We start from the raw sequence: 25,775 nt of genomic DNA, 5'->3' as shown, positions 1-25,775 counted from the left end.
TCATTAAATCCTTTAATAGCAAAAAAGCACTATAATGGAATCCAGGAGAAGTGGATTTTGCCATAAACTCTAGCTACTTAATGTAAACCAACTAATCTTCTTTGAGCCTTGTTTTTTTTAAATTAAGGTGGGTATACTATGTTGTTTCTTAAGAGCCAATTTAAAATCTTATGTTCTTAGGAAAAGCCAAGGTCAGATCCATAACTGAACTACATTTAAATAAGATCATGATCACTAAGTCATAGAGAGATAAAGAATAAAAGGATCTTCGAGTTCGACTCCTCCAAGTTCCCCTTTTACACATGAGAGGGAAACTGTAGCCAGAGAGATAGATTGGAGCAAACTGTGGAGAAAGCTAGAAATGGGAATCAGTAAAATATCTGACTCCTTGCTTTATAAACTATCTGCCTGAAGGCCATACTTAGCATTTCCTTGTTCTTTGAAGAAAAGTGACAGGAAAAGGGGGGATTTCCCCTTTCTTTACATTAAGAGCACAGAAAAGGCTTTTTATGTTGTTGTTTTAATTGTAATGATTTCTAGTGGTCATTTACAAGATCCAGTGGTCATTTAAAAGGTCCACTAAGCTGGGTGAGGGAGTTCAAATGACTGCTCTTTCTTTATCCTTACTATGCTTTTGCTCTCTATTTTTATTGTTTCTATAGCAAGGTTTCCAAGAATTACACTGGTAGGCATTCAACTGGCATCCTCTGGAGGTAACCAGATGCCCAGCTGCTCCTGGAGGGGACATATGGAAATGGGTGAGTTCTTCTTGTGGATTCTACTCACTCTTTTTTTTGGGTGGGGTCAACTATGGTTCTTTGGATAATACTTTAAGTTCCATTTGCCAAATAATTTTTTATGTTTGCCTATAAACTTTTAAAGTAAGTGGATTTCAAATATAATTTAATGTCAAATAATTAGATAGCAAAATATAAAGTAGGGAGAAAATAATTTTTTATTATTATTATACTTTAAGTTTTAGGGTACATGTGCACAATGTGCAGGTTTGTTACATGTGTATCCATGTGCCATGTTGGTGTGCTGCACCCATTAACTCATCATTCAGCATTAGGTATATCTCCTAATGCTGTCCCTCCCCTCTCCCCCCATCCCACAGCAGTCCCTGGGGTGTGATGTTCCCCTTCCTGTGTCCAACTGTTCTCATTGTTCAATTCCCTCCTATGAGTGAGAACATGCGGTGTTTGGTTTTCTGTCCTTGCAATAGTTTACTGAGAATGAGGGTTTCCAGTTTCATCCATGTCCCTACAAAGGACATGAACTCATCATTTTTTATGGCTACATAGTATTCTATGGTATATATGGTGCCACATTTTCTTAATCCAGTCTATCGTTGTTGGACATTTGGGTTGGTTCCTAGTCTTTGATATTGTGAATAGTGCCGCAATAAACATACGTGTGCATGTGTCTTTATAGCAGCATGATTTATAGTCCTTTGGGTATATACCCAGTAATGGGATGGCTGGGTCAAATGGTATTTCTAGTTCTAGATCCCTGAGGAATCGCCACACTGACTTCCACAGTGGTTGAACTAGTTTACAGTCCCACCAACAGTGTAAAAGTGTTCTTATTTCTCCACATCCTCTCCAGCACCTGTTGTTTCCTGACTTTTTAATGATCGCCATTCTAACTGGTGTGAGATGGTATCTCATTGTGGTTTTGATTTGCATTTCTCTGATGGCCAGTGATGATGAGCATTTTTTCATGTGTTTTTTGGCTGCATAAATGTCTTCTTTTGGGGAAAATAATTTTGTTGCTATCTTACAAACAGAACTATGACTACTTCAATATACTTAATATACAAACATTTGCTTACTCCTACCATTTGAATTTTTTTAAAAAACTTAGCATTATAATCATTTCCCTGTTGCTACACAGACTTTGTAATCATCATCAAACATTAATTATAATTGTTATGTTATTATTAAACATTTTTAGTCTCTTTGAAATGACATAACTAAAAAATTAATGTAGAGATATTGCAAATCGTGTTTATGCCATAAATTCTTTTGTATTTAGCAATCACAAGCAATATTTTTATTTGTTATGGTGTATTATTTGATATTAAGTTTAATCCTCAGGAAAACAACTAATGTTGAATAATATTATAGTATACAGTAAAAAAGCTTCACTTCAAGGAAAATAAGAAATCTTACACAAAACAGAATTAATGTTTCAAAATTCATGTTTCATATTTTTAAATTTTGGGTATAGATTAATACCATGAACTTACTAAGTCCTCTTATTTTATGGCTCAAACTCTATTGCAGGACGTACAGCTGTCATTATTTGCATACTTACTGCACTTCTGGGATTTACATAATCAATTCCAAGGGTAGTCATGGCTTTCACAATAGCTAGGATGGATTGCAATGTATTACTGTAAATTACTGCTTTGTACTCCATGCATTCTTGCTCACTGTAACCATTCTTATGGATGATCCTATAATTTAAACATGAAAAGTTTCCGTGAGTTGAATAATTGATTGTAACACTAAAGCACATCAAAATAAGTTGAATAAAATTACAGTATATATTCATTAAAAAGGAATTTTGACCATATGTATATGCTAACTCTAAGCAATTTTATGCCTTTGGACTTTTATTATTATTGTCATTTATACAGTATTTTCTTTCTGGCCTACCCATGATAAATATGAAAAGACTTAAGATTTGTTATTTAAAAATACTTTTTTAAAATGGGTAAATCATAAGCATTATACTTAGAAAGTCTATTTTTTTGGTAAGAGAAAAATTTCTAGATTCCCAGGACAAAGATATATACAGAGTTTTGAAACTTGGCCTTGTGTTTACAACCTGATGTCTAGAGGAAGTGAAGTCATTTAGAACATTCATGACTTTTCCGATCATGCTGAAAAATAGGAGTGCCTGCTTTCTATTTACAGCATTAACAAAGGCATCTTTTTTAGTACAGGTAATTGCCCTGTTAAATTTCTTGTCAGTTCTCCATCTGTGTACGTGCCACTGAGTTATAAAAGTTGAAATGCCTGACATTTTATTTGGCTGAACTCTTCTCTACCTTCCACTCATTCAGCCAAACTCAAGATTTTACTAGTAGTTTTGGAATAATAGCTTAAAATAGATTTACCTATCAAAAGCTAAAATCGTTAGATGTGCCAGTTACATATTTTTGCATCTTTATTGTAGAATTTTTTTGTTCCCTTCTATTATTTTTTCTTATTGTCTTGAAGTGCTTTGTACTCATTAGGAGTCTTTTTGGATGTCATATTACTAAAGATTTATACTGTGTCTACACGTATAAAGGCTTTAGCATGGGGGTAAAAGAGCATAAACGCCTCTTTAATGTTTTTGAAGATATTAGAACCTTCATATACAAGAAATCTGAACTGAAAGGAGTAAAGGCAGGGCCTATATTTGTTATTTGTTGTTTTTTATATTTGATTACAAATCATTGCTGAACTTCTACTTTAAACATGGTCATGTTTGTCTTGCTGTATTAAACCATTGAATAACTTAAACAAGTAAATAAAATAGACAAAGGCTGTAGAAAAAATGCAGTAAACTGTCTTTATGGATAGATCAAGAATAAGGTTATTAAAGAAATGCCAGTTTTCTGTCAAATTGAACTTGGAAAATTATTTTAATTATTAAAATGGCAACTGTGAATAAACATGAGGCACTTAGGTTATCTTCATGAAACAAGTTCTGACTACTATCAGAAGATGAAGAAACATTTATCGCAAAGAAAAATGATAAAAACAGATGTTAAAATGTCCAGTTGAAGTGGGACTTTAAACAACATCATTTTTCCAGGAGGTGCATACATAAATTTCTGTGAGACAGAGCACTCCAACTGCAAAGTTGGTTCTGAGGTCTGTTGAAATTAATAAGCTTTTACTGCGCATTTTCTGTGACATACTGTGTTATGTGTTAAAAAGAATACATTATACAAGTCTCTCCTTCCCGAAACCATAGACTAGAGCTCCGCTGTATAATACATTAGTCACTAGATGATTAATTAAAATTAAATAAAATTAAAAATTTAGTTTCTCAATCACACTATCAACATTTCAAGTGGCTACTAAAGCAACATGTGGCTAGCAGCTGCCATATTTCAAGGCAAGATAGAGAACTTTCCTATCATCACACAAAGTTCTATTGAAGAGTACTGAGTTATAAGAAGGCAGAGCATATAAAGAGATTTTTGAACATTATGATAATGTATAGGAACAAACTCTGCATATAGTAAGATGCTATAGAAAAGAAAAAGTGATAAACTCTACTAGGAGTTGGGTATAAGGTATCAAAGAAGACATCCCGGAAGCAGTGATAATCAGCTGATTGTTCAAGGATAGTTATTCCTAGATGATCAAAAGGACAGAGAATCATTCTAGGCAGAAAGATCAGTATGAGCAAATAGATGCTCACAATTTTCAAGCGTTCAATATGTGCCAAGCACTGTTGTAAGTGCTTCATCTGTCTTATCTTATTTCTTACAATAAGCCCTTTAAAGTAGAGACAATTATGATCTACATTTATAAGTAAGAAATGTCAGCATAGATAAATTAAGCAAATACCCCCAACTTATTCAGTTAGTTTGTGATACAGCTGGGCCACAAACACAATCTGATTTACAGTCCATGATCTTAGCCATGATGCTCAGCCTTCTATAGTGTGCTAGTCTACAGATTTATACGAGGTCAGCATTAGTGAAGCAGGAAGTAGGAGGGGAGAAATTACAGGACAGGAGGATGAAGACATCGGCAAGAACTGGGCTCCAGTGTCTTGTGTGCCATGGCAAGGAGATTGATCTTGACAGCAAGGGTGAAGAGTTGAATTCAAGAGATACAATCAGCTTTAAATGGATCAGTTCATGGCAGTGTGGATAATGCAATGAAGGGAAGAGAAGGCAGGTAGAAGCTCCTTAGGACAATACTGAATTAATGTAGGTCAGAAATGATGACCAATGGAGATGAATGACATGTTTGGAGACAAATTGTGTAGATGTGGCAAGACTTGGTGAAAGGGTGAAGGCTTAGCATAGCTACGCTGAGATTTATTGCATTATAGACTGGCGTTGTTGTAATTAATTTTAGGGCAATAGAGGCCAGATGGGAGATCAGTTTAATGTTTATTCTGATTTGGACCTAGCCAGAGAATATAGAAGTAGATGTATCTGCCTCTCTAGTTTAGACAAAGTGTGTGAGTTTGAAAGATTCTGAAACAGTCAGCTTGAAGATTCTGGTGAAAATCATAGAACTCTAGCAGTTTTCATTTGATGAAGGTGCAGAGTAAGTAGAGAAGTGCCAGTGTCTCCTGGTACAATAGAGACACTAACATTTTAAATGTAGTCAGAGATAGAGTTAGAAGAATAAAGGAGATAGAGTTAGATGAACTGGGAAAGAGTTCTAGAAGCTGAAGAAAAGTTTTAAGTGGGAAAAGTGATGTCATCTGGAATTAACATAAGGACTTAAGGAGACTTCAAATAAAATGGCTATTTGAAGATGACATAATAAATAATCTTCGTAAGGGCAACTTCTGCAACTTACCAAAGGCAAAAGTGTGATGAAAATGGCTGAAAGTGGAAAGTAAAGAGAGCTAATTTTGATTATTTTTTACAGAAATTCTACTGACAAAAGGAAAGATAAAGCAGAACAAAACTTGTTCTTTTTCAATAATAAAAGAAGTGCTCATTGTAGAAAATGTGAAAAGCCTAACAATATTAAAAAGCAAATGTGCTTTGAACTTTAAATTCCACTATTGAATTTATTTGAACACTGGTATATGCTCTTTTGTTTAAAAAAATTATCTATTTGATCATACTTGAGATTAAAATGTTCATGCACTGGGCACAGTGGCTCACGCCTATAATCCCAGCATTTTGGAAGGCCGAAGCAGGCGGATCACTTGAGGTCAGGAGTTCGAGACCAGCCTGGCCAATGTGGTGAAACCCCCAACTCTACTAAAAATACCCCCCCCAAAAAAAAAATTAGCTGGGCATGGTGGCAGGCGCCTGTAATCCCAGCTACTCAGAAGGCTGAGGCAGGAGAATTGCTTGAACCTGAGAGGTGGAGGTTGCAGTGAGCCGAGATTGTGCCACTGCACTCCAGCCTAGGTGACAGAGCAAGACCCTTTCTCAAATAAATTAAATAAATAAAATAAAATAAAAAATAAAATGTTAATGCAATTTTGTAACCTGTTTTTTTAGTTAACATAGCATTTCCTCATATTAAAACCTCCTCATATACATGAGATTAATACATGATTTGTAATAGTTATATAATATTGCAACTGAAGAATGAATAGTCCTGTAACTTTGCAACCTAATTGCTTATGTTTTATTTTAATTTGTGATACTTTATTCTATCTCATATTTCATTATCTTAAATAGTGATATAAGCCTTTTATACAGGCTTTTATGTTTTATATTATTGAATTATTTTATTTTCACGCTTTTACATATTTTATTATTTTTGATAATTCTCAAACATATTTAGATCAATAATTATAATTTTCCCAGCTTACTATGTATATTAAAGATATTATTTTTGTAAATTCTCTGTAATATATAATTTTACAAATAGCAATTAAAAATATCCATTTCTCAAAATCTCATTATTATTGGGTAACTATTTTAAATTATTGTTTGTCAATTTACTACAATGAAAAATTACCTCATTATTGATTTGATTTTTAACTTTTATAATTAATAAAGTTACACTAAAATACATTATTTATCTATTGAATTTTGTCATTTCTATACTCTCTATTCATAGCCTATCCCCATTTATGTATATTGGAAGCTTATTGTTTTACTTAGCAATCTATGGGCCTTTATATACTAGTCACCAATTATTTATCAGATTTATTATGAGTTTTTCCTAGTTCTCTAATTTTGGTTTAATTTTATTTATGGTTTACTATATTTAAAAGTTTTAATTTTTACATAGCCAAATAATTGGCATTTTTTTTCTTTATTTAAGCTCATAGAGAATGGAGAAATGAAAAAAGAGAGGTTCAAGCATGATCATAGCCTGGGAGACAAGAGCAGGCAGATACTGTGGTAATGTTAGAAATGAATGCCAGATGACTTAGTTGCAAGGATGGTCCTAAGAACTCAGAAATAGCACAATCCCAGGAAACAGAATAAAGGAGCTCTGTTCTTCAGAGACAGTAGGAAAGATCAGATGTTTGGTTGCAGATAAGTGAAGCTTAAATATTGGTTAATATAAAACTTACATGACATTATCACATAAAAGGAAACCAGTGGCTTAGATTGAAACCAGTTTCATTATTGACTGGCAGGCATCACTCCCTCATAAAATATGTCCCAAAGAACAAGATCCTTTAACACATAATTTAAAAATATGCTCAAAAATGGTTCTCCTCCTCTTTATCCTCCTTTTTCCTCCTCCTCCCCGCTCCTTCTCCTCCTTGCCTCCTCCTCCTTCTCCTTCTGCTGCTGTTGCTGCTGCTTCTGTTTCTTCTGCTGCTTCTTTTACTTCTTTTTAGCAACAATTATCTTTTAAAATTCTCTAGCAGTAACAAAGCCATGAGGTTTCACCCATTTACCTTTACTTATCAATTACCATTTTATTCAGGTAGACACTGCATTCTTTTTTCATTATTTCCTTATTAAGGAATTCAGGTCTAGTTATTTCATTATAAAAAGGAAAAAGTAGAGAAAACAAATGCAAAAATAAATCAGAATTCATGATAGTAATTAAGCATTTTATTCCCAGGTAGGCAAAATGCCAATGAGATTAAAAATATTGTTTCCTCAAAAAATCAAATGTATCATCGATTGACATACTTTAAAATATTTACCGTTAAAGATCACATTATAAAGCCCTTGATATCCCCAGATTAATATAACTAAAATATAATGCTTTAAGCATTTGTCTTGTTGAGAGGCACATTTTAAAAAATGGAAATTATAATATTATTCATCTGCTACACTTTCTGCTAAAGGATACAAGGTATATTTGCACAGGAACTATGACCACTCTGCTATGATCCATGATTTAGAAAAGATTGTCAATCAGTGTTTACAAAAGCATGTATTTTAAGAATGGTCAAATACATGGACAGACATCAAATATTAAACACTTCAGACAGATGTATACCTACTTCATTTGTTTAACAATAGTACTTTTCCCAGATTCTCCTGCTCCTGCAACATAAAAAGAGGAATATTATTAACTGATACACCAAATTGGAATAGATATTAAAAACTATCACTTTTCATGGAAAATCTTTAATTTTTTTTTCATAGGTTTAGAGGGTACAAGTGCAGTTTTGTTACATGGATAAACTGCATAGTGGTGAAGTCTGGTCTTTTAGTTTACCCATCATCTGAATAGTGTACACTGTACCCAACAGGTGATTTTTTTCATTCCTCACCCCCCTCCCATGCTCCCACTTTTGCAAGTCTCCAGTGTCTATTATTCTACTCTGTATGTCCATGTGTGTGCACTGTTTAGCTCCCACTTATAAGTGAGAACATGTGATATTTGACTTTCTGTTTCTGAATTGTTTAACTTAAGATAGTGGTCTCCAGTTTCATCCATTTGCTGCCAAAGGCATCAAAGACATGATTTTTTTTTTTTATGGCTGAGTAGTATTCAGTTATATATATCAGATTTTCTCTGTCCAGTTTTCCACTGATGGACACTTAGGTTGATTCCATGATTTTGCTATTATAAATAGTGCTGCAATAAACATACAAGTGCAAGTGCCTTTTAAAAATAATATGTTTTTCTTTGGGTACATATGCAGTAGTGGGATTGCTGGATCAAATGGTAGTCCTATTTTTAACTCGGAGAAATATCCATACTGTTTTTCCGTAGAGGTTGTACTGATTTACATGCCACCAACATTGTATAAGTGTTCCCTTTTCTCTACATCCCTGCCAGCATCTGTTGTTTTTTGACTTTTTAATAATAGCCATTTTAACCTGGTGTAAGGTGGTCTCTCACTGTAGTTTTTTTTGTTTTTGTTTTTGTTTTTTGAGATCGAGTCCCACTCTTGTCACCAGGCTGGAGTGCAGTAGCGTGATCTCAGCTCACTGCGACCTCCGCCTCCTGGGTTCAAGCAATTCTCATGCCTTAGCCTCCTGAGTACCTGGGATTACAGGCGCGTGCCACCATGCCTGGCTAATTTTTTGTATTTTAGTAGAGACGGGTTTCACCATGTTGGCCAGGATCGTGTCGATCTGCTGATCTCATGATCTGCCAGCCTCAGCCTCCCAAAATGCAGGATTACAGGTGTGAGCCACTGCACCCGGCCTTCACTGTAGTTTTAATTTACATTTCTCTGACAATTAGTTGTAGTGAACATTTTCTTACATGATTGTTAGCCATTTATATGTCTTCTTTGAAAAATGTCTGTTCATGTCCTTTGCCCACTTTTTGATGGGGCTATTTGCTTTTTTCTCATTGAGTTGTTTGACTTCCTTGTAGATTCTGGATATTAGTCCTTTGTTTGATGCATAGCTTGCAAATGTTTTCTCCCATTCTTTAGGTGTCTGTTTACTCTGTTGATTATTTCTTTTTCTGTGCAGAGCTTTTCGTTTGTCCCATTGGCCTATTTTTGTTCTTGTTACATTTGCTTTTGAAGTCTTAGTCACAAATTCTTTGCCTAGGCCAATATCCAGAAGAGTCTTTTTGAGATGGAATCTCGCTCTGTCACCCAGGCTGGAGTGCAGTGGCAAGATCTCGGCTCACTGCAACCTTTGCCTCCTGGGTTCAAGCGATTCTCCTGCCTCAGCCTCCTGAGTAGCTGGGATTACAGGAGTGTGCCATCACGCCCAGTTAATTTTTGTATTTTTAGTAGAGACAGAGTTTCACCATTTTGGTCAGGCTAGTCTCAAACTCTTGGCCTCAAGTGATCTGCCTGCCTCGGCCTCCCAAATTGCTGGGATTATAGGCGTGAGCCACTGCACCCAACCCACCCTATTTAAATTTCTAATTCGACTCTCACCCACTCAGTCTTCATTTCCCTATTCTACCTTCACTTCTTTCCTAACACTTTTCTCCTAACACTTCTTCTACATGCTTAGGAATAATTCATATATCATTTAAAAGTGTTCCTTTCATCACTACAAAGTAAATTTCACATTGCAAAGAATCTTTATCTGCTTCGTTCACTGATTTAGCCAAAGCACCTAGAACAGTGCCTAACTCAGTAGAATCTCAATAAAACAAATGAATTCTTTGACTCATATTTCAGAAATGATATTTTGTCCTTTGTACTGCGTATCATTTTTTCGTCACTGAAATGTTTCTGCATGATTTACAATGTTTTCTTAAGCCTCGAACAGATATAGCTACACCTAAATTTAATTCTATTCAGGACTTTTTTTTTTTTTTGTCATAGCCATATGTAAATATATCTAGTCTCTGCAGTTGTCTGAAACAGCTGTCCACCTTATGTGATAGTGAGGAAATAAGAGTGGTAAAGCTATGGAAAATAATGTTTCATTTTTTGCTGATGATATACAGATTCTTTCCCTTGGGAAAACCTCAAGAACACACCTCTCCATGATTTTATGCTAGTTGGCTCTCCACCACTGGTAGTGAAATATGACAACAAAGTTGATAGATGCAAAAATCAAAGTAACTTGCTAAAATTTCTTTACATAATCAAACACAAACTGACAGATTGGGCATAACCATCTCATTTACTAGAGGCTGCGATGCCCAAGAATGAAACAGTTGAGAATAAAATTAAATCACCTTGCCCATTTTCCGAAGACAACCGACCCTATCATTTTGCATGGCTGAGAATTATTTGTTTGTGAGAGTGGCGACTCATTCAAAAGTGAATGAGCTTTGCACAATAGTCTGGTTTGCTCACTTTAAATAATTCACTATTTTGCTGTAGGAAGTGCATCACTTTGGGGGAAAAAAAAGTCACCCAATAATATTATAAAACTGTCCTTGATGGGTTTTGTTTTAAAATCTCTAACAATAGAACTGAATATTAGAAATTCTAGCATCATCCTGTACAAATGACAGAATATCAGAATATCTTATCTCTCTCTCTCTATATATATACACATATATGTATATACATATACATATATACGTATATACATATATATATATACACACACACACTGTCTTAAATTACAGAGCAGTGGGGATGTGGAAGAAAAGTCAATGGGCTTAGTAGGAACTGCAGTACTTGCTCATGCAGGTATATTTAATGTTGTATTTTGTTCAACCAAAGTATTCAACTAGAAATGAGAAAAAAGTCTCATTTCTGAATGTCAGTTAAATTTATTTAAAGGATGATATAATTTCTACAATGAAGTGAAAATAATTTAGACCACTTTCTTTTAAATGAATTGTCTATCTTGAGATATTGAGCCTAATGAGAAAAAGTGTGTCAATGATTTTCCAGAATTGTACCAGCATATATATTATAGAGAAATATTCTATTGATTAAGAACCACCTTTGGACAGATTAAAAAATCGCAACCGAATTTTATTTTATTCATTGTATATTATTGACTAGTTAAATTATAAATTTGTGGAAAAAGTGACTTTTAGACTATGTCTGTTAATGTACATTCAGAATGGTCTTCTGTACTTCATAAATATGGCCATTTGGTAAACATACTGATGACACTAAGTTGTGGCATTTCCGAAAGTATTTCTAAGGCTACAGGGTATGTTATTGTATAACAATTATTTGTAACTTAGCTGGTAATTCATGCTGTGTTTAAGGTAAGCAGAATAATCAATCACTTTTTAAAAAGTGGCATGTACTTTTAAATGAACCTACATATTAAAAGTTAATATTTTCTCTTGAAAGTCTTTAAAAAGGTGTCTGTACCATCCTTGCTTTATGTAGAGACTTCAGTCTTCTATGTAAAAGTCCAGTATAGTCAATTACAGCATTAACAGGAAAATTCCTAAAGAAAAGTCTATCTACTTAAAATATCATTTATTATTTGGAACTCTATTGCAAAGTTATTTCAAAAATAACTTGAATTGAGCCCTATTCTCACAATGATTCTAGGTCGTAGTTCACAATAGTCATTTCAGTCTTGTGAGATTAGATCATGTTACAGAGCCAAATATAGACATTATAACAGCATGTTCACATACGCTGATGGTGTCCTGAAATAATCTCTTCCTTCCAAATTGTGGTCATCGTTAATATTAGTTTCTGGGTCAAGGGGTACCAAGAGAATTTTAACAAGATATGCATCTGTTTCTTTGAAATAGATAATGTTACAAATAATTAACTTTTTAAATTTATACTTAATTCATACTTAGATACTCATAATTATTTTTAATAATTAAGGAATCCTGTTCTACATTTTTAAATCTGAAAATATTAAAAACAATTTTAAATCTACCCAATATTTATATATGTAACTGAACTTCAATTGAACACACACAAGGCTTGACTGCTCATTTCGGATGACTTGTTCAAACAGGCAAAATGAGATTACAACATTGTGACTTGTAATCACACGTAAGATTATTTTGTACAATTATGTGATTAAAAATCACATAATTGTATAGTAGAAAGAAACCTTAGAAATCAACCAGCTATGCACATCTCTTCAGTCTATGCATGAGAAAAATGAATCCAATAGAGATTATGATAATCATCCAAAGTTTCAGATCTGTCTTCAAACAAAGAAACTATGTATTCTGACTCTTACTAAAGCTATATCATATTGCTTTCTTTTTTAAGTAGGCACTTATAAATACCATAATGGTTTCAACACTTTAGAAATTATTTTAAATGCATTTTTTATAAATTAGTATGAGAGCAGTGTACTTTTTTTGTTGGTTTGTTTGTTTTGAGACAGAATCTAACTCTGTTGCCAGGCTGGAGTGCAATAGCATGATCATGGCTCACTGCAGCCTTGGCCTCCTGGGCTCAAGCAATCCTCCTGCCTGTCTCACAAACTGCTGGAATTACAAGCATGAGCCCCTACACCTGGCCTTGAAAGCAGTGTACTTTCAGAGACATATTAGTATTGCTGTGTCAGTTTGTCATTCACAGGTAGACTGTTGGTATAAAAGATTTTGAGGGTAGTCTCTTTTGAGCCAACTTAATTTTGTTTCGTGTATTATTTCTCCTTTTTTGGAGTGACATCAAGATTCTCTGTCCTTTCCACATGACAGCCCCTCACATAGCTGGATTCATCATGTTTTGAAACTAAATAGATATGAGCTTGCACTCATCTCTGACTGTGACTAAGTGTCTTGATCAAATTCAGTCTCTCTGAAAGTCAGTTTCCTCTATTATAAAATTGGGTTAAGACTTGGGAGGATTAGATCACAAATATAAATTATCTAGAACATACACTAATATATAGTGAGCTCTAAGTATTTTCTATTATTTGAAGAATGTGCTCATATCCTTTTAAAGAAATATTTCAAGTATAATATGATCCACTCCTTTACTCCTTTCTTGTGGAACATGATTTTTAGATTATTTGTCCTCTGAACCATACCCATACAAGAGCCAATGTCTTCCTGAAATGCAGTACTGAAAATTGTGCTGTATATACCAGATTTATGAACAGCACTGACATTCTGCCACCTAGATCTGCCTCACTCCTGGTGGGCTTGTTTATAAATAAGTAATTTTCTTAATAAAGACTGTGATTAGTTTGCCTCCTTTTTTTTTTTTTTTTTTGCCTATATTGAGCTTGTGGTAATTAAAGTTTTTCTACTTTTTTTCACATCTCTTACCAAACAGATTCTCCCACAAACCACCTGTATCTAATTGATTTTGAACCTCAATAAAAATATTTATTAAATTCTATTTTGCTTATTTGTGGCAAGCATTTCTGCTAGTGGAGGTTATTTGGAATTCTGACTTGGTTTTGTCACTATATCCTTCCAAACTGAATCTCAAGTTTGAAATGCCTGCTTTATCCACCTTCACCCAAATCCCTGATAGGAGTATTGAAGAGAAGGTCAAGGGCAGGAAACTATGTCATACTCTAGCGTCTGTTTTGTTAACAGGAAACCCATTAATCATAAGTCCTTGTTCACTATCTGTAGTGAACAATGCTAAATGTTGGCCGTTAGATATGATAGTTACTGAAGGTTTTTGTACCTACAGTTTATCTGACTAAGGAAATTCTCTTCTATTTCTACTTTAATTGGTGTTTTTTAAATCAGGAATTGATAAGGAATTTTATTTAATTATTTTTTGGCATCTCCTGACTTCTTTTGATCTTTCTCTTTTAATTTGATAATGTAGTGAATAATGTTAATTGATTTTCTAATAGTATTTTAAACATGCATTGTTGGGATAATCCCTCTTCCCCCAAAAGTCCCCCCAACCTTTTCTCTTTTTGCATTTTATGTATTGCTGGCATCGGTTGGCTAATATTTGGCTTTGGTTTTTATATTTATGTCTGTGAGGATGATTGACCCGTCATTGTCTTTGTCAAATTTTGTTGCCAAAATTGTTAAATAATAAATTGAAAAGAATTTTCTAAAAATGTTTACGTAATTTTGAAATGCTCTGCCCATGGACTGTTTGATAGAATTCCCTTATAAAGCAATATGAATAAATTTGCAGATAAATTTGTACATTTTCTTTTGCCAAAAAAAATCATTGTTTATTTTTCCCAAACTTTTTATTTTGATAATTAATTTAAAAACTTACAGAAGTTCAAGGATATAGTGTTATAGATGCCCGCATTTTATACCCTTCACCTTTCTGAATTATTTGTCCTGTTTTCTTTCTTTCTCATATATATGTATAAATTTACATACACATATATGAACATAGTTTTATGTTTTGTTTTGCTGAATCTTTATTAGACATTCTACCCATAAATATTTTGAAATGCGTCTTCTAAGAATAAGACAATTTTTCTACAAAACCAAAATACTATTTCCATGCTTAAGAAAATTTATATTAATTCTAAATGTTATCTAATACTATATACTCCATATTCAAATTTATCTGATTGTTTCAAAAAAATGTTTCCCATGCCTTTTTTTGTTTCTTGTATTCATGATCCAATCAAGTTTCACACTTTCTTTTGTCGTTATGCTATTTAAACTCTTTTAACTTATAACATTTTCCTGGTAATATTTTTGTTATTTTGTTTTGCTGACATTGGCATTTTTCTAAAGTCTAAGACAATTTTCTAAATATATTCAATTATCTGTATTCTCTGATGATTAGATTCAATGTAAATATTTTAGATGAATACTATATCAATAATATTGTGGATTTTCAGTTTGTCATATCAGTAAACATATGGTGTCAGATATACTTATATGACTATAAGTACCTATTTCTGTGATACAGAAAAAATAAGCATCATGAATCTAAAATTCCTCATCAGCCAAATTAAGCATGTTTCATTTATGAGAAAGAATATTGTAGCTATGTACTATCTTTCCTTTTTAATGATCTTTTGTTTAGATATTCCAACTTTCCATTTTATACTTACTTTTAAAATATCTGATAATATTTATAGTGCCTATAGTTACCAATAATGTACTGGATACTTAAAAATTCACTAAGAGGGTAGATCTTATGTTAAGTGTTCTTATAATAATAGGAACAATAAATAAGAGGACAGGAAACAACTTTTATAGGTGATGGAGAAGTCTACTGTGTGGATTGTGGTGACGATTTCACAGGTGTATACTTATCTCTAAGCTCATCAAGTTGCATACATTAAATATGTATAGCTTTTGCATATCAAGCATATCTCAATAAAGTGGTTTAAAAATGTTATATGAGCTTTCTTGGATTTTGAGAAGCATTTTAACAGATATTTCATTTTGCTTATTAACATACCTTTTAGGCTAAAAAATGACAACACTAAAATACATAATTACATGATTTTTCCCACACAGGTCTGTTGTAGATAGATATGTGTCTAAGTGTTCATTGATTGTGGGAATAGTCATGTATACTACTTTTTAGTATAAATACATATTGCAACAACGGTTTTTAAAAAGGCCTTGGTTAATCACATGGTTTGCCTATACTCACATGATATCTGGACAAAGGAAAATATAAAATAAGGAAAATGGAGGATTGAATTTATCAAGCATGTAGTTCTTACTAGAGTTATCCCTCCTAATTTTCAGACCCATATGTTGATCTAATAGATATCTCCATTTGGTCCTGCTAAAAAAAAAACATAGGTTTGAATATCCTAAATTATTACCCCTTTCCCTTTTCCACAGCCTCATATTTATCCTGCATTTCACATACCAGTGAATAACATAATCAACCATAACCAATTCCACCCCAATCACTCCTCTCATTTACCATCCACATGCAGTCTGCCACCAAGTTCTGTCACTTTGTCTCCTAACATCCCTCAAAACTTATTTTCAAACTTAAAATTTCTGCATTAATTCAGAATTGCATCAAGAATTTGCACAGTAGTAACATTTTCCTAACTGTCCTACCTACCTTTATCCTCCTCATTAAATCTTTGAGCCATAGTATAGCCAAGGATAGTCTTTGATTTTTTTTTTAAAAAGCCAAGTAATATCATTTTAGTTACATAGTTAAAAAACCTATCAATATCTTCTTATCGACTACAGATACAAAATAAAATTCCTATGCAATAACATATAAATGACTTTCTTCTAGCTCATTTCTACATGCAAAGGTATACCTGTGTTCTAGCCACCATGAACAAATTACAAGAATATTTTAGATTCTGATTCTGTCATTCTTCCATTCACCACACATGCATCCTTTCCTGTGCCATAATTCAATAAAGAACAAAAGCAGATACGTTCTTTGTTCTCATAGAAATTAGAATGCAGACATTAACTTAAAACCGACACATACAAATAAAAGTCTTTGCTTGGCTGTAAATAGACATTTGATATTTGGAAACCAAACTATATTCTTAAGTGGTCATTTTCTTCTTATCTATATCATGAAAGTAATATCTATTTCATAAGATTTTCTCATAGATTAAAGCAATAACAGAAGCAGTAAACAGAAAAATATGAGATTTATGCCAATAGAGATGGAGCTAAAACTAAATCTTGTGACAACATTGACCTTTGGACAATGGAGAGGGAATAGTCATAAAGAAAGCTAAGGAGGATTGAAATATCAAGTGGATATAATGCAAAAGGACATAACAAGGCACCTCATGGAAAACATAAAGATACATGGGCAGCAAAATAAACTCGGGAAATTATTTTGAGATCTCCCAAAGTGTGATCAGGTCACTGACAGATACAAGGAATTTGTGAATATGGGTCAACAAATTGAGCAAAAGAAAGAATTTTGGAGTTATATCAGTTAAGTCCTGTTATGAGGTCTTCAAAAGAGAGTATAAGAGAGTACAGACTAAAACCCACCAAGGTTTAAGAACAAACCGTGGTAGATGAATCCACTTATAGATGGAAAGAAGAAGCAAGCTTCAATGAAGAGAGGAATACAGGGATATAAAATTGAAGACTGTTTAGTTCAGACTTAGTTTAAAAGTTATGGCTGGGGGTGGAGGCTCATGCCTGTAATTCCAGCACTTTGGGAGCCGAGACAGGCAGATTGCTTGAGCCCAGAAGTTTGAGATCAGCCTGGGCAACATGCTGAAACTCTGTCTCTACAAAAAATAGGAAAACTAGCCAGGTGTGGTGGTGCACACCTGTAGTCCCAGCTACTGTGGATGCTGAGGTGGGAGGATCACTGGAGCCCAGGAAGTTGGGACTGCAGTGAGACATGATTGCACCACTGCACTCCAGCCTGGGTGACGAGACCCTGTCTTTAAAAAAAAAGAGAAAGAAAAAATTATTGAGATGTGAATTTTGTGAATTGGCCATTATCTGCACTCTGTGAGGGATAATTTTTTAGTAGAGGAGAGCATATATACAACTTACATTGCAATTAATGAAACAGACTAAAGAGGATAAGAAAATAGAAGCAGTGAGCATAGCATTCTTTGAGAAATATTTCAATATAAAAACATGGTAAAAGATATCTATATAAGGTGAATTCAAGGGTGTGTTGAAGTCAAATAAATTTTCTTAGGCTAAAGAAGAGAAACATCTGTATTTGCCATGAAGAAACAGCCAATAGATAATTTTGAAGATGACAAAATGAAAAATAATTAATGGAACAAAATTTTTAAGGTATGAAAGGTGATAGAATTTATAGCACAAAGGCTGAAACTAATCTGAAATGAAAATGGAATACTGCTTCTTTAAAACTAGTGAAAATACAAGAGAATACATGAATGTTTAGTGAGATTTGGAGATGATCATTTATAATTGTTTTGTTGTATATTAGTGATCATCTAGGGTGAGGTTGGGGGGAGATTCAAGATGAAAGTGATGTTGGAAATGTGTGACCAGCTGCCTTTAGAACATTTTAGAAGAAAATGAAGAATAAGTAAAATAATTATTGGCCCAGCTAAATTTAAAACATGATATGTGTCAGCCAGGAGACTGAAAATGATACATTGTTTTATTCTACAACATCTGGGAATGAAGGAAATTAAGAATTTACAGAGGGATCAGGGTTAGATCAGCACTAAGAGCTGAAAAAGTTGTTAAACAGCATTACATTCAAGAAAATCAGTTGGGAGAAGTGTATCAGGAAAATGGTAAATGGAGAACTCTGAGGGATTATCCAGGGTTGAGAGTTTGAATGTCAATTAAGGTAGAAGATTACGGAGGTGAAATATTCCTGAATTTTAGGAGAAACACAGCTGAAATGACTGGCCCTGTTTAAAAGGAAGTAGATTAAATCAGACAACTAATTCACTAAATATGGAAAACTGTGAGAGATAATAGAATATAAAATTCTGATTAAAGAGTGAATATTTATTTATTTATTTATTTTTTGAGACGGAGTCTCGCTCTGTGCCCAGGCTGGAGTGCAGTGGAGAGATCTCGGCTCACTGCAAGCCCCGCCTCCGGGGTTCACGCCATTCTCCTGCCTCAGCCTCCCCAGTAGCTGGGACTACAGGCGCCCGCCAACACGCCCGGCTAACTTTTTATATTTTTATTAGAGACGGGGTTTCACCGTGTTAGCCAGGATGGTCTCAATCTCCTGACCTTGTGATCCGCCCGCCTTGGCCTCCCAAAGTGCTAGGATTACAGGCGTGAGCCACTGCACCTGGCAGAGAGTGATATTTCTAAATATCTTTAAAAAACCATTTTAAGTAGTAAATTTATTCTATTGAAATATAAAATACTGAGACAGGAATCAAACCCATGACTTCCCCCTTTTTTATTAGCACTGCATCTTGTAATAAACAGAATGGATATTTTTCATATCTTATGGATTCTTAAACTCAGTTTCACCTTTAATCCTACTTTAGGTTCAAATTCTACATTGATGTATTTGCACACCAGTATTTGGAGGAAAATTATTGAAAGCAATGGCAAAAACTGCAATTACTTTTGCACGAACCTAATAAATAGGGGATGGATTCTGAACTTGGGTCTAATACCTTAAATGGAAGTATATTTTATTTTGTATAAAACAGATCATGGAATCCTTACACTATGAAATGTTTTGTTACCTTTCCTTTCTAACAGTATGGAGAGGTAAATAACTTGTTAACTGCTCGTGTTGCTTATATAAATATTTTTAAAGGTAAAATATTTGTCTTGAGTCAATAATTCATGCTTGAATGAAAATATGCGAATATAAATATGTTCTGTAATATTACTAGAGAGCTTGTTAAACTGTAGTTAGCAAGAGTCATTGTCAGCAAGCCAGAATTTTCAACCTCCTTAGCAAATACTATCATTTGGCTAAGCGTGGAATGTTTTACTAAATGGTTTGCATCTTTTACGTGAGTGCTTTACAAGCCTGCTTTTAAGATGTGCTGATCAATTGAGATAAATGCGTCTAAAACAATCAGTCAAATATACACAAATTATTTGTCTATGTGCTTTTGCTTGTTGGGAAAGAGGGAAATTATTGGAAACTATCTGATGCTGCCGTGGGCCATTCTGATAGATAAATGCATCTTTGTAAATATTTGGCAACTTTTTTGTAAACTGTAACTATCTGGAACTTTCAAGTTGTTGTAGTCCCTTGCATTTTGGAGAAAAATTTAAACTCTCCAAGTAGGTCTTTTCTGCCTAAAGTTTTCTTTCCACTTCACTGAGAAGCAGTTTTAAATATTCACATTAAGAATATTCATGCATCCCAAAGATTGGATACCTCTAGAAACATAAAATAAATAATTTGTTTATTTAAATTGACAGAGAAAATGGTATGTATTTGTTGTGTACAACATGGCATTTTGAAATACATATACATTGTGAAATTGTTAAATCTAGCTAATTAACATGCATTACCTTGCGTAGTTATTTTTGTGGTGAGAACACTTATCCACTCTCAACATTTTTCAAGAATGCAATATGATGTCATTAACTGTAGCCATTATGCTATATAAAAATATTTTGTAATATTTATAAATATGTTTAAAATAAAAAGGTACTATTGTTGGAGGAAGGAAAGAATGGTTTTAATTCGGATAAATAAAGCAAAACAAAAAGTTAGAAACATTATTGGGGATTTGTTTTACATGTTATTAAGAAGATTCTTCTTTTATTACCAGTGATCAGAAGGGGACTTACTGGTTAATCCTAATATATAATTATTCCAAAGAATGTGTTTATCTGATCTTATCCATGGACAGGCATGGACTATGTTGGTGTAATAAAATTTCAAAACAGTGTTTCTTAGAGTTGATGAACTTGTAATCTAACCAGTAAGTCAGAAACAACTCTGGTTTCCTGGAATCTCTCCCACTCCTATCTAGGGATAATTTAAAAAGAAAAAAAAATGATTAAAAAGCACACATAGAACAAAAATAATCATTTTAATTTAACCTGAGTCTTGAGTCCTCACTTCTCTTAGTTACATGTAAAAGAAAGACAAAGGAAGAATAATGATACACATTTATTGACATTTGATTTATTTCGTATTTGGGAATCTATTATGCCAAAGAATAAACCACATTTGTCTAGATCTTTACAAGTTACAAAATACTTTGACATCCATTATTTCTCTGAGTTTATGTGGCTAGCCTAAGGTCACTCTGGGAAGTACAAAACGCATTACACTTGATGAAGGTATTAATAAATCAATTTCTACCTCAGGTGGTTTAAAAATGCATTCTGTTCTAGTATTAAATTGTAGTTTCCTCATTCTGCTCCATGGTTAAACCTGTTTAGCTAATTCTGCTGTGTAAGTTTTATTTTACTAATTATTTTGTGACAAGCCTTTAGATAGCATCAAAAATCATAATTCTGCTACTACATACCTTCCAGATTATCCATTTGTTAAATAAGTGAAACCATTTGAAAAGTTTGAAAATGTTAAATACAATAAATATATTACCTTCGAAGTAGTTTTTGATCTCTAGACTCCATCCCTATTCATGTTTCTAAAAGCCAGATAAGTGGAATAATAGTTTAAAACAGTAAAACTCAGATTACATCATTAAAATAATAATAGTGTGACTCTTACAATATAGCACAAAGAAAAAATAAAAATAAAGGGTTTTAGAACTAAAAGAAAAGAACATCTATGATGAACTTCCCATGGTAATGCTGGAAATCACTAGCTAAATGTGAAAAATTGTAGAATAAATGTTAATTATATATATAAATGTAGCAGAGGGTGTTTTGAATATGAAGAAAAAAGAAAGCTAATTTTTTTCCTATGCTTTCCATGGGGCTTCAAATCTAACCAGCCCATGTGATGGAAATTTGCAAAAAAAAAAAACAAACGAAACTGATGCAGCAAAATAAACTCAAACTGAAATTTGATGTAATAAGCATAAAGAGAGGAGAAAGGAAAAATGGGAACATGATCCATATTGAGTTTACAATTAAATGATAGGTATTATTTTAAATAAAATACCATTGAATGAAACGTTTATAAAACTTTAAAACGTACTTAGATACAAATGAGAATATTTTATCCATTATAATTTGTTTTTCTTATTAAAATGTGCTCTTTCTGGAATATCTTTGCAAGTGAATTTTTTAAAGCATGTGACATTATTTTCTTGATTGCAGTTATCAAATGTGCTCAGCAATGTATGAGTCATCTCCAGTGTTTCCTAAAAGCCTACTTTTTGCTAAAATAAAACACAGATTTGGCATCTGTTCTGTAATTTTACTGAAGGTCTGAAAGGTGTAATAAAAAAGGCATCTGTCTGCAAGATGATCCTTTAATAGTAAAGTCGCACTTTGACAGCTCTTCAGATTCAGTGAAATCTTGTGTTCGATAATACCAAATGGTTACATCTGCTTTGCAGTACATGTTAAATGTGGAAAGTTGGCGTTATGAGTTTAAGCTTCTAGAAATTCATTAGATGAAGATCAACATACCAAAAAAAAATCTGTCAAAAATGGTTTTTAGATTTCTTATTTTTGTAAATGTAGGTATTGACTCAGGATCTGGTCACTACTAAGGTTAAACTGATTAGTTCCATGGGACATGTACTCACTGATAAAAGTGTCGTTCAGACCACACTGATGAATGAGAACGTCGTTTCAATGATGGGAAAAATTAAATAGATTTCACTGGTGAGGAGATTTGAGGGTGGGAGAGTGGAAAGTTTTGGTTTAGTTAAACTAAGCACTTTTATAATGTCTTAATGAGGGCAAATTGAATATAAAAATTACAGTTTTGAGAATTTGAATTCAATCCAAACATGAGAATGAAGTAGAGCTGTTATAAGACTGTTATGAATTTGATAATTGTATCATCATATGTAGAATTCAGATGGACTCCAAAGGGAAACTTTGCCAGATGTTTGTAATATAATTGAAATAGGAGCAACTTAAGAGAATTTCATTTATTTTGTATAAATAAAATGCGACAAAGGAGTTTAGTGCACATAGTGTTGGAACCAAATAAATCCAAGTATTTTACTTACTAATGATGAAATTGTATGTATAAAATTGTAAACACCTTGGGAAAGTAAAACATGTAATAGTCCCACTAATGATTCTTTTATACTTTTGGTACAAATGTTGCTCTTTCTTCTTGATCTAACCACCACTTAAGTCTAAAAATAATTGATCTGACTTATTTTTCATTTGATAGCATTGCATACAATAAGTTGGGTCCCAGTCAATGGCTCTGTGGAGTTGAAAATTTACTAATTCTGGAACCCCGTATACATCAGTAGTTGTTGATTTTCAGTTCCAAATTTAAAAAAAAAATCTTTCTTTTGTCCATCATTACATTGAACCTTTTTGACTCAATTTTCAATGATGTATTTTCAGTCATCTATACATATTCTTTTTGAACATTTTTAATTTATTTTTTTAGATTGACAAATAACATTGCATGCTTGTGTTGTGTCCAACACTATATGTTAAAGTAAAAAGACACTGTAGAATGGTTAAATCTAGCTGATTAACAAATGTATTACTTCACAGTTATCATTTTTGTGGTAAGTGCACATAACACCTACTCTCTTTACGTTTTTCAAGAATACAATATATCATTAACTATAGTCACCTTGCTGAACAGTAGATCTCTTGAAATTTATTCTTCCTATTTAACTGTAATTTTGTGTCCTTTGACCAACAACTCCCTTTCCCCTTGTTCCCCCCAACCACCCTAGCCCCTAGAAACCACCTTTCTACCTTGTTCTTTTCCATCACAACTGAATCTCTAGTTGACGGGCAGCTCTGATATGCTTATCTCAAGAGTCATTGCTTTTGGCATGTTTAATAGTTTTTGTCTTAGTCTAAATTGTGGTATTAGCTCTTTCATTGTTTTGGCTTTCCATTTGTATTTTTACAAAATAAGAGAATACGTAAAAAATAGATAATTGGTATATTGAAAACACACATCTATTGAAATGTTATTTAAACATGGAGATTTTTAATACATTTTATCACCATTCTTACGCCATTGATCTTAGTACAAAAGGAATATAAAAATGCGTTTGTAGGAATGCTTGTCTTTCCCTTTTACCTTTCATTTGCTTTTCCTGTGTCCATATTACTTTCACTCTTGCTCAGAAACTAAGAGAATTCTATGGTGTGTTAGGAAGTATATATCTCCTGGTGTCATTAGCACTTAACCCACATCTTTCAAAGTCACCAACCTCTGGGTAGTTACTGACAAGTGCTGTGGGCCTGTGTGCAGGCACAGAACCTGTGTGTAAGGGGCAAGGATGTTTGCTTTCCTTTAAGGAGCAAGTGCTGGGAATCCCACAACTGGCTTCTGAAATACTCTTGCCACTGGGAGCAAATTAGACACAATGAAGGAATACTTAAATAAGTTTAAGTATTTAATTCATTTAATATTAAGTATTTAAGTGTTTAAATACTTAAAATATGAAGAAATTTGTTATGTGAAATATGCACGATTCTGAAATAAAATGAAGTCCTTTTGTGAATAACCAAAATCAGGGAGAACGTACAACTCATAATTGAATCAGAAATAAGTGCTTGCTTTGTATTCTTTATATAGGTCATCATTTTTATTTCAAAAACATATTTCTGTTTCAGTGACAACTGCATGTAAAATGTTTTATGCTTTATGGAAAAAATCTGCATATGGATTATTTTTATTCTTTCAATTAATTGAACATTTATTGAATTTATAGTCAAGGTAAAACACTGTTGAGTTTTGAAAGAAGGAAAAAAAATAAAAGAGACATAAATCCTGACCTGAATGAATATATAAATGCTCTAAAAGGATTTAGGTAGAGTATTTTTCAAGTATACAGGCAATATTACAGGCAGTATTCAGGAGCCTAAGTAATATTATTAATATAATTTAAAGTACTTTATCATTATTCTCTAACTTGACTAATTGACTTTTAACTATGCAAGTAAATAACAAACATTAACTTCAACGTCAAACAATTCAACATATTTCTGTTTAAACAAAATAATATAACTCTTTATAACTTGTAACTAAAGGATTGCTTTCAGTATTAAAAAGCTGACATTCAGAAAATGATTAGGGTGCAATAAAATAATAAATGTATCTGATTTTTATTTTAATAATAGTAAATCATATTACTGACAGAGAAATTAGCTGATAAATATTTGCCTCTTTGCTTAACAAAAACATGTAATAAAATACTAAACAGAAAAATTATTAAATATTGATAGAGTACAAATAAATTTTCCTTAAGTTTCCAAACACATTTTTATAATAAATTTCCCATATGATAATACACTCGAAAGTAAAGTTTGAGAAAAGTAAATGTATCACAATTGAAAAAAAAGTCAGGTTTTTGAAAGCAAAAGGGAAAAGAAATTACCTAATAGTAGCAGCTTTACGGTTCTTGCATCTCGCTCAGCATCCTCCTGAAGCTTTTTCTCCAGTTCTTTTGATCTTTTGGCTGACTCCTTGCTCTCTGAACTAATTCCACTTCCCATCTTGTAGTGGTAGATACTTGTCAGTTTATATGTTCAAACTTTTCAAATGTTGAGCACAGCTCTGGTTTGGACATAGGATGCAAGAGTAATGCTCTGCTGAAGTACCCAGCAGTCCATTCCCTAATGCTCTAAGATTCTGCTTTGACTAAGGAGATGCTTTCTCATCTGTCACCTGATCAGGTGGTAAAACCATATCACCCTGATGGAGGCTAGAGAGGAAGTTCATTATGCTTTCAAATTAAATGACTGCTTCGGGCACATCTTCGAAAACAGGCTTATCTGCTTTAAAGAATAGTATAAAATAATGTAGAAAGTTGTCAAAATCTATACACTAGAGATGATCTACAATAAGCAATTCAAATAGAATGTTTCTCACTACTGGGCAATTTTTATTACTGGGATTGAAAG

General features: G+C 33.1%; 1 protein-coding gene across 1 annotated transcript in view; it reads right to left on the bottom strand.

The window, feature by feature from the left end:
- The window catches only part of GNAT3 (G protein subunit alpha transducin 3), a 53,862-nt gene extending 28,357 nt beyond the window's left edge, over positions 1–25,505 (bottom strand). Inside the window, exons 1-3 of the mRNA XM_032753494.1 lie at positions 25,250–25,505; positions 8,131–8,173; positions 2,320–2,461 (exon numbers count right to left, since the gene is read on the bottom strand). Of these exons, the coding sequence (XP_032609385.1) occupies positions 2,320–2,461; positions 8,131–8,173; positions 25,250–25,367 (303 nt within the window). The 5' untranslated portion in view covers positions 25,368–25,505. The remainder of the gene's footprint in view (positions 1–2,319; positions 2,462–8,130; positions 8,174–25,249) is intronic.
- Between the last annotated feature and the right edge of the window lie 270 nt (positions 25,506–25,775).

This window comes from Hylobates moloch, unplaced genomic scaffold, assembly GCF_009828535.3.
Source record: "Hylobates moloch isolate HMO894 unplaced genomic scaffold, HMol_V3 SCAFFOLD_1, whole genome shotgun sequence".
Lineage (NCBI taxonomy): Eukaryota > Metazoa > Chordata > Mammalia > Primates > Hylobatidae > Hylobates > Hylobates moloch.
Note: the sequence above shows the minus strand (reverse complement) of the source record. Positions and strands in the feature narration are given on the sequence as shown.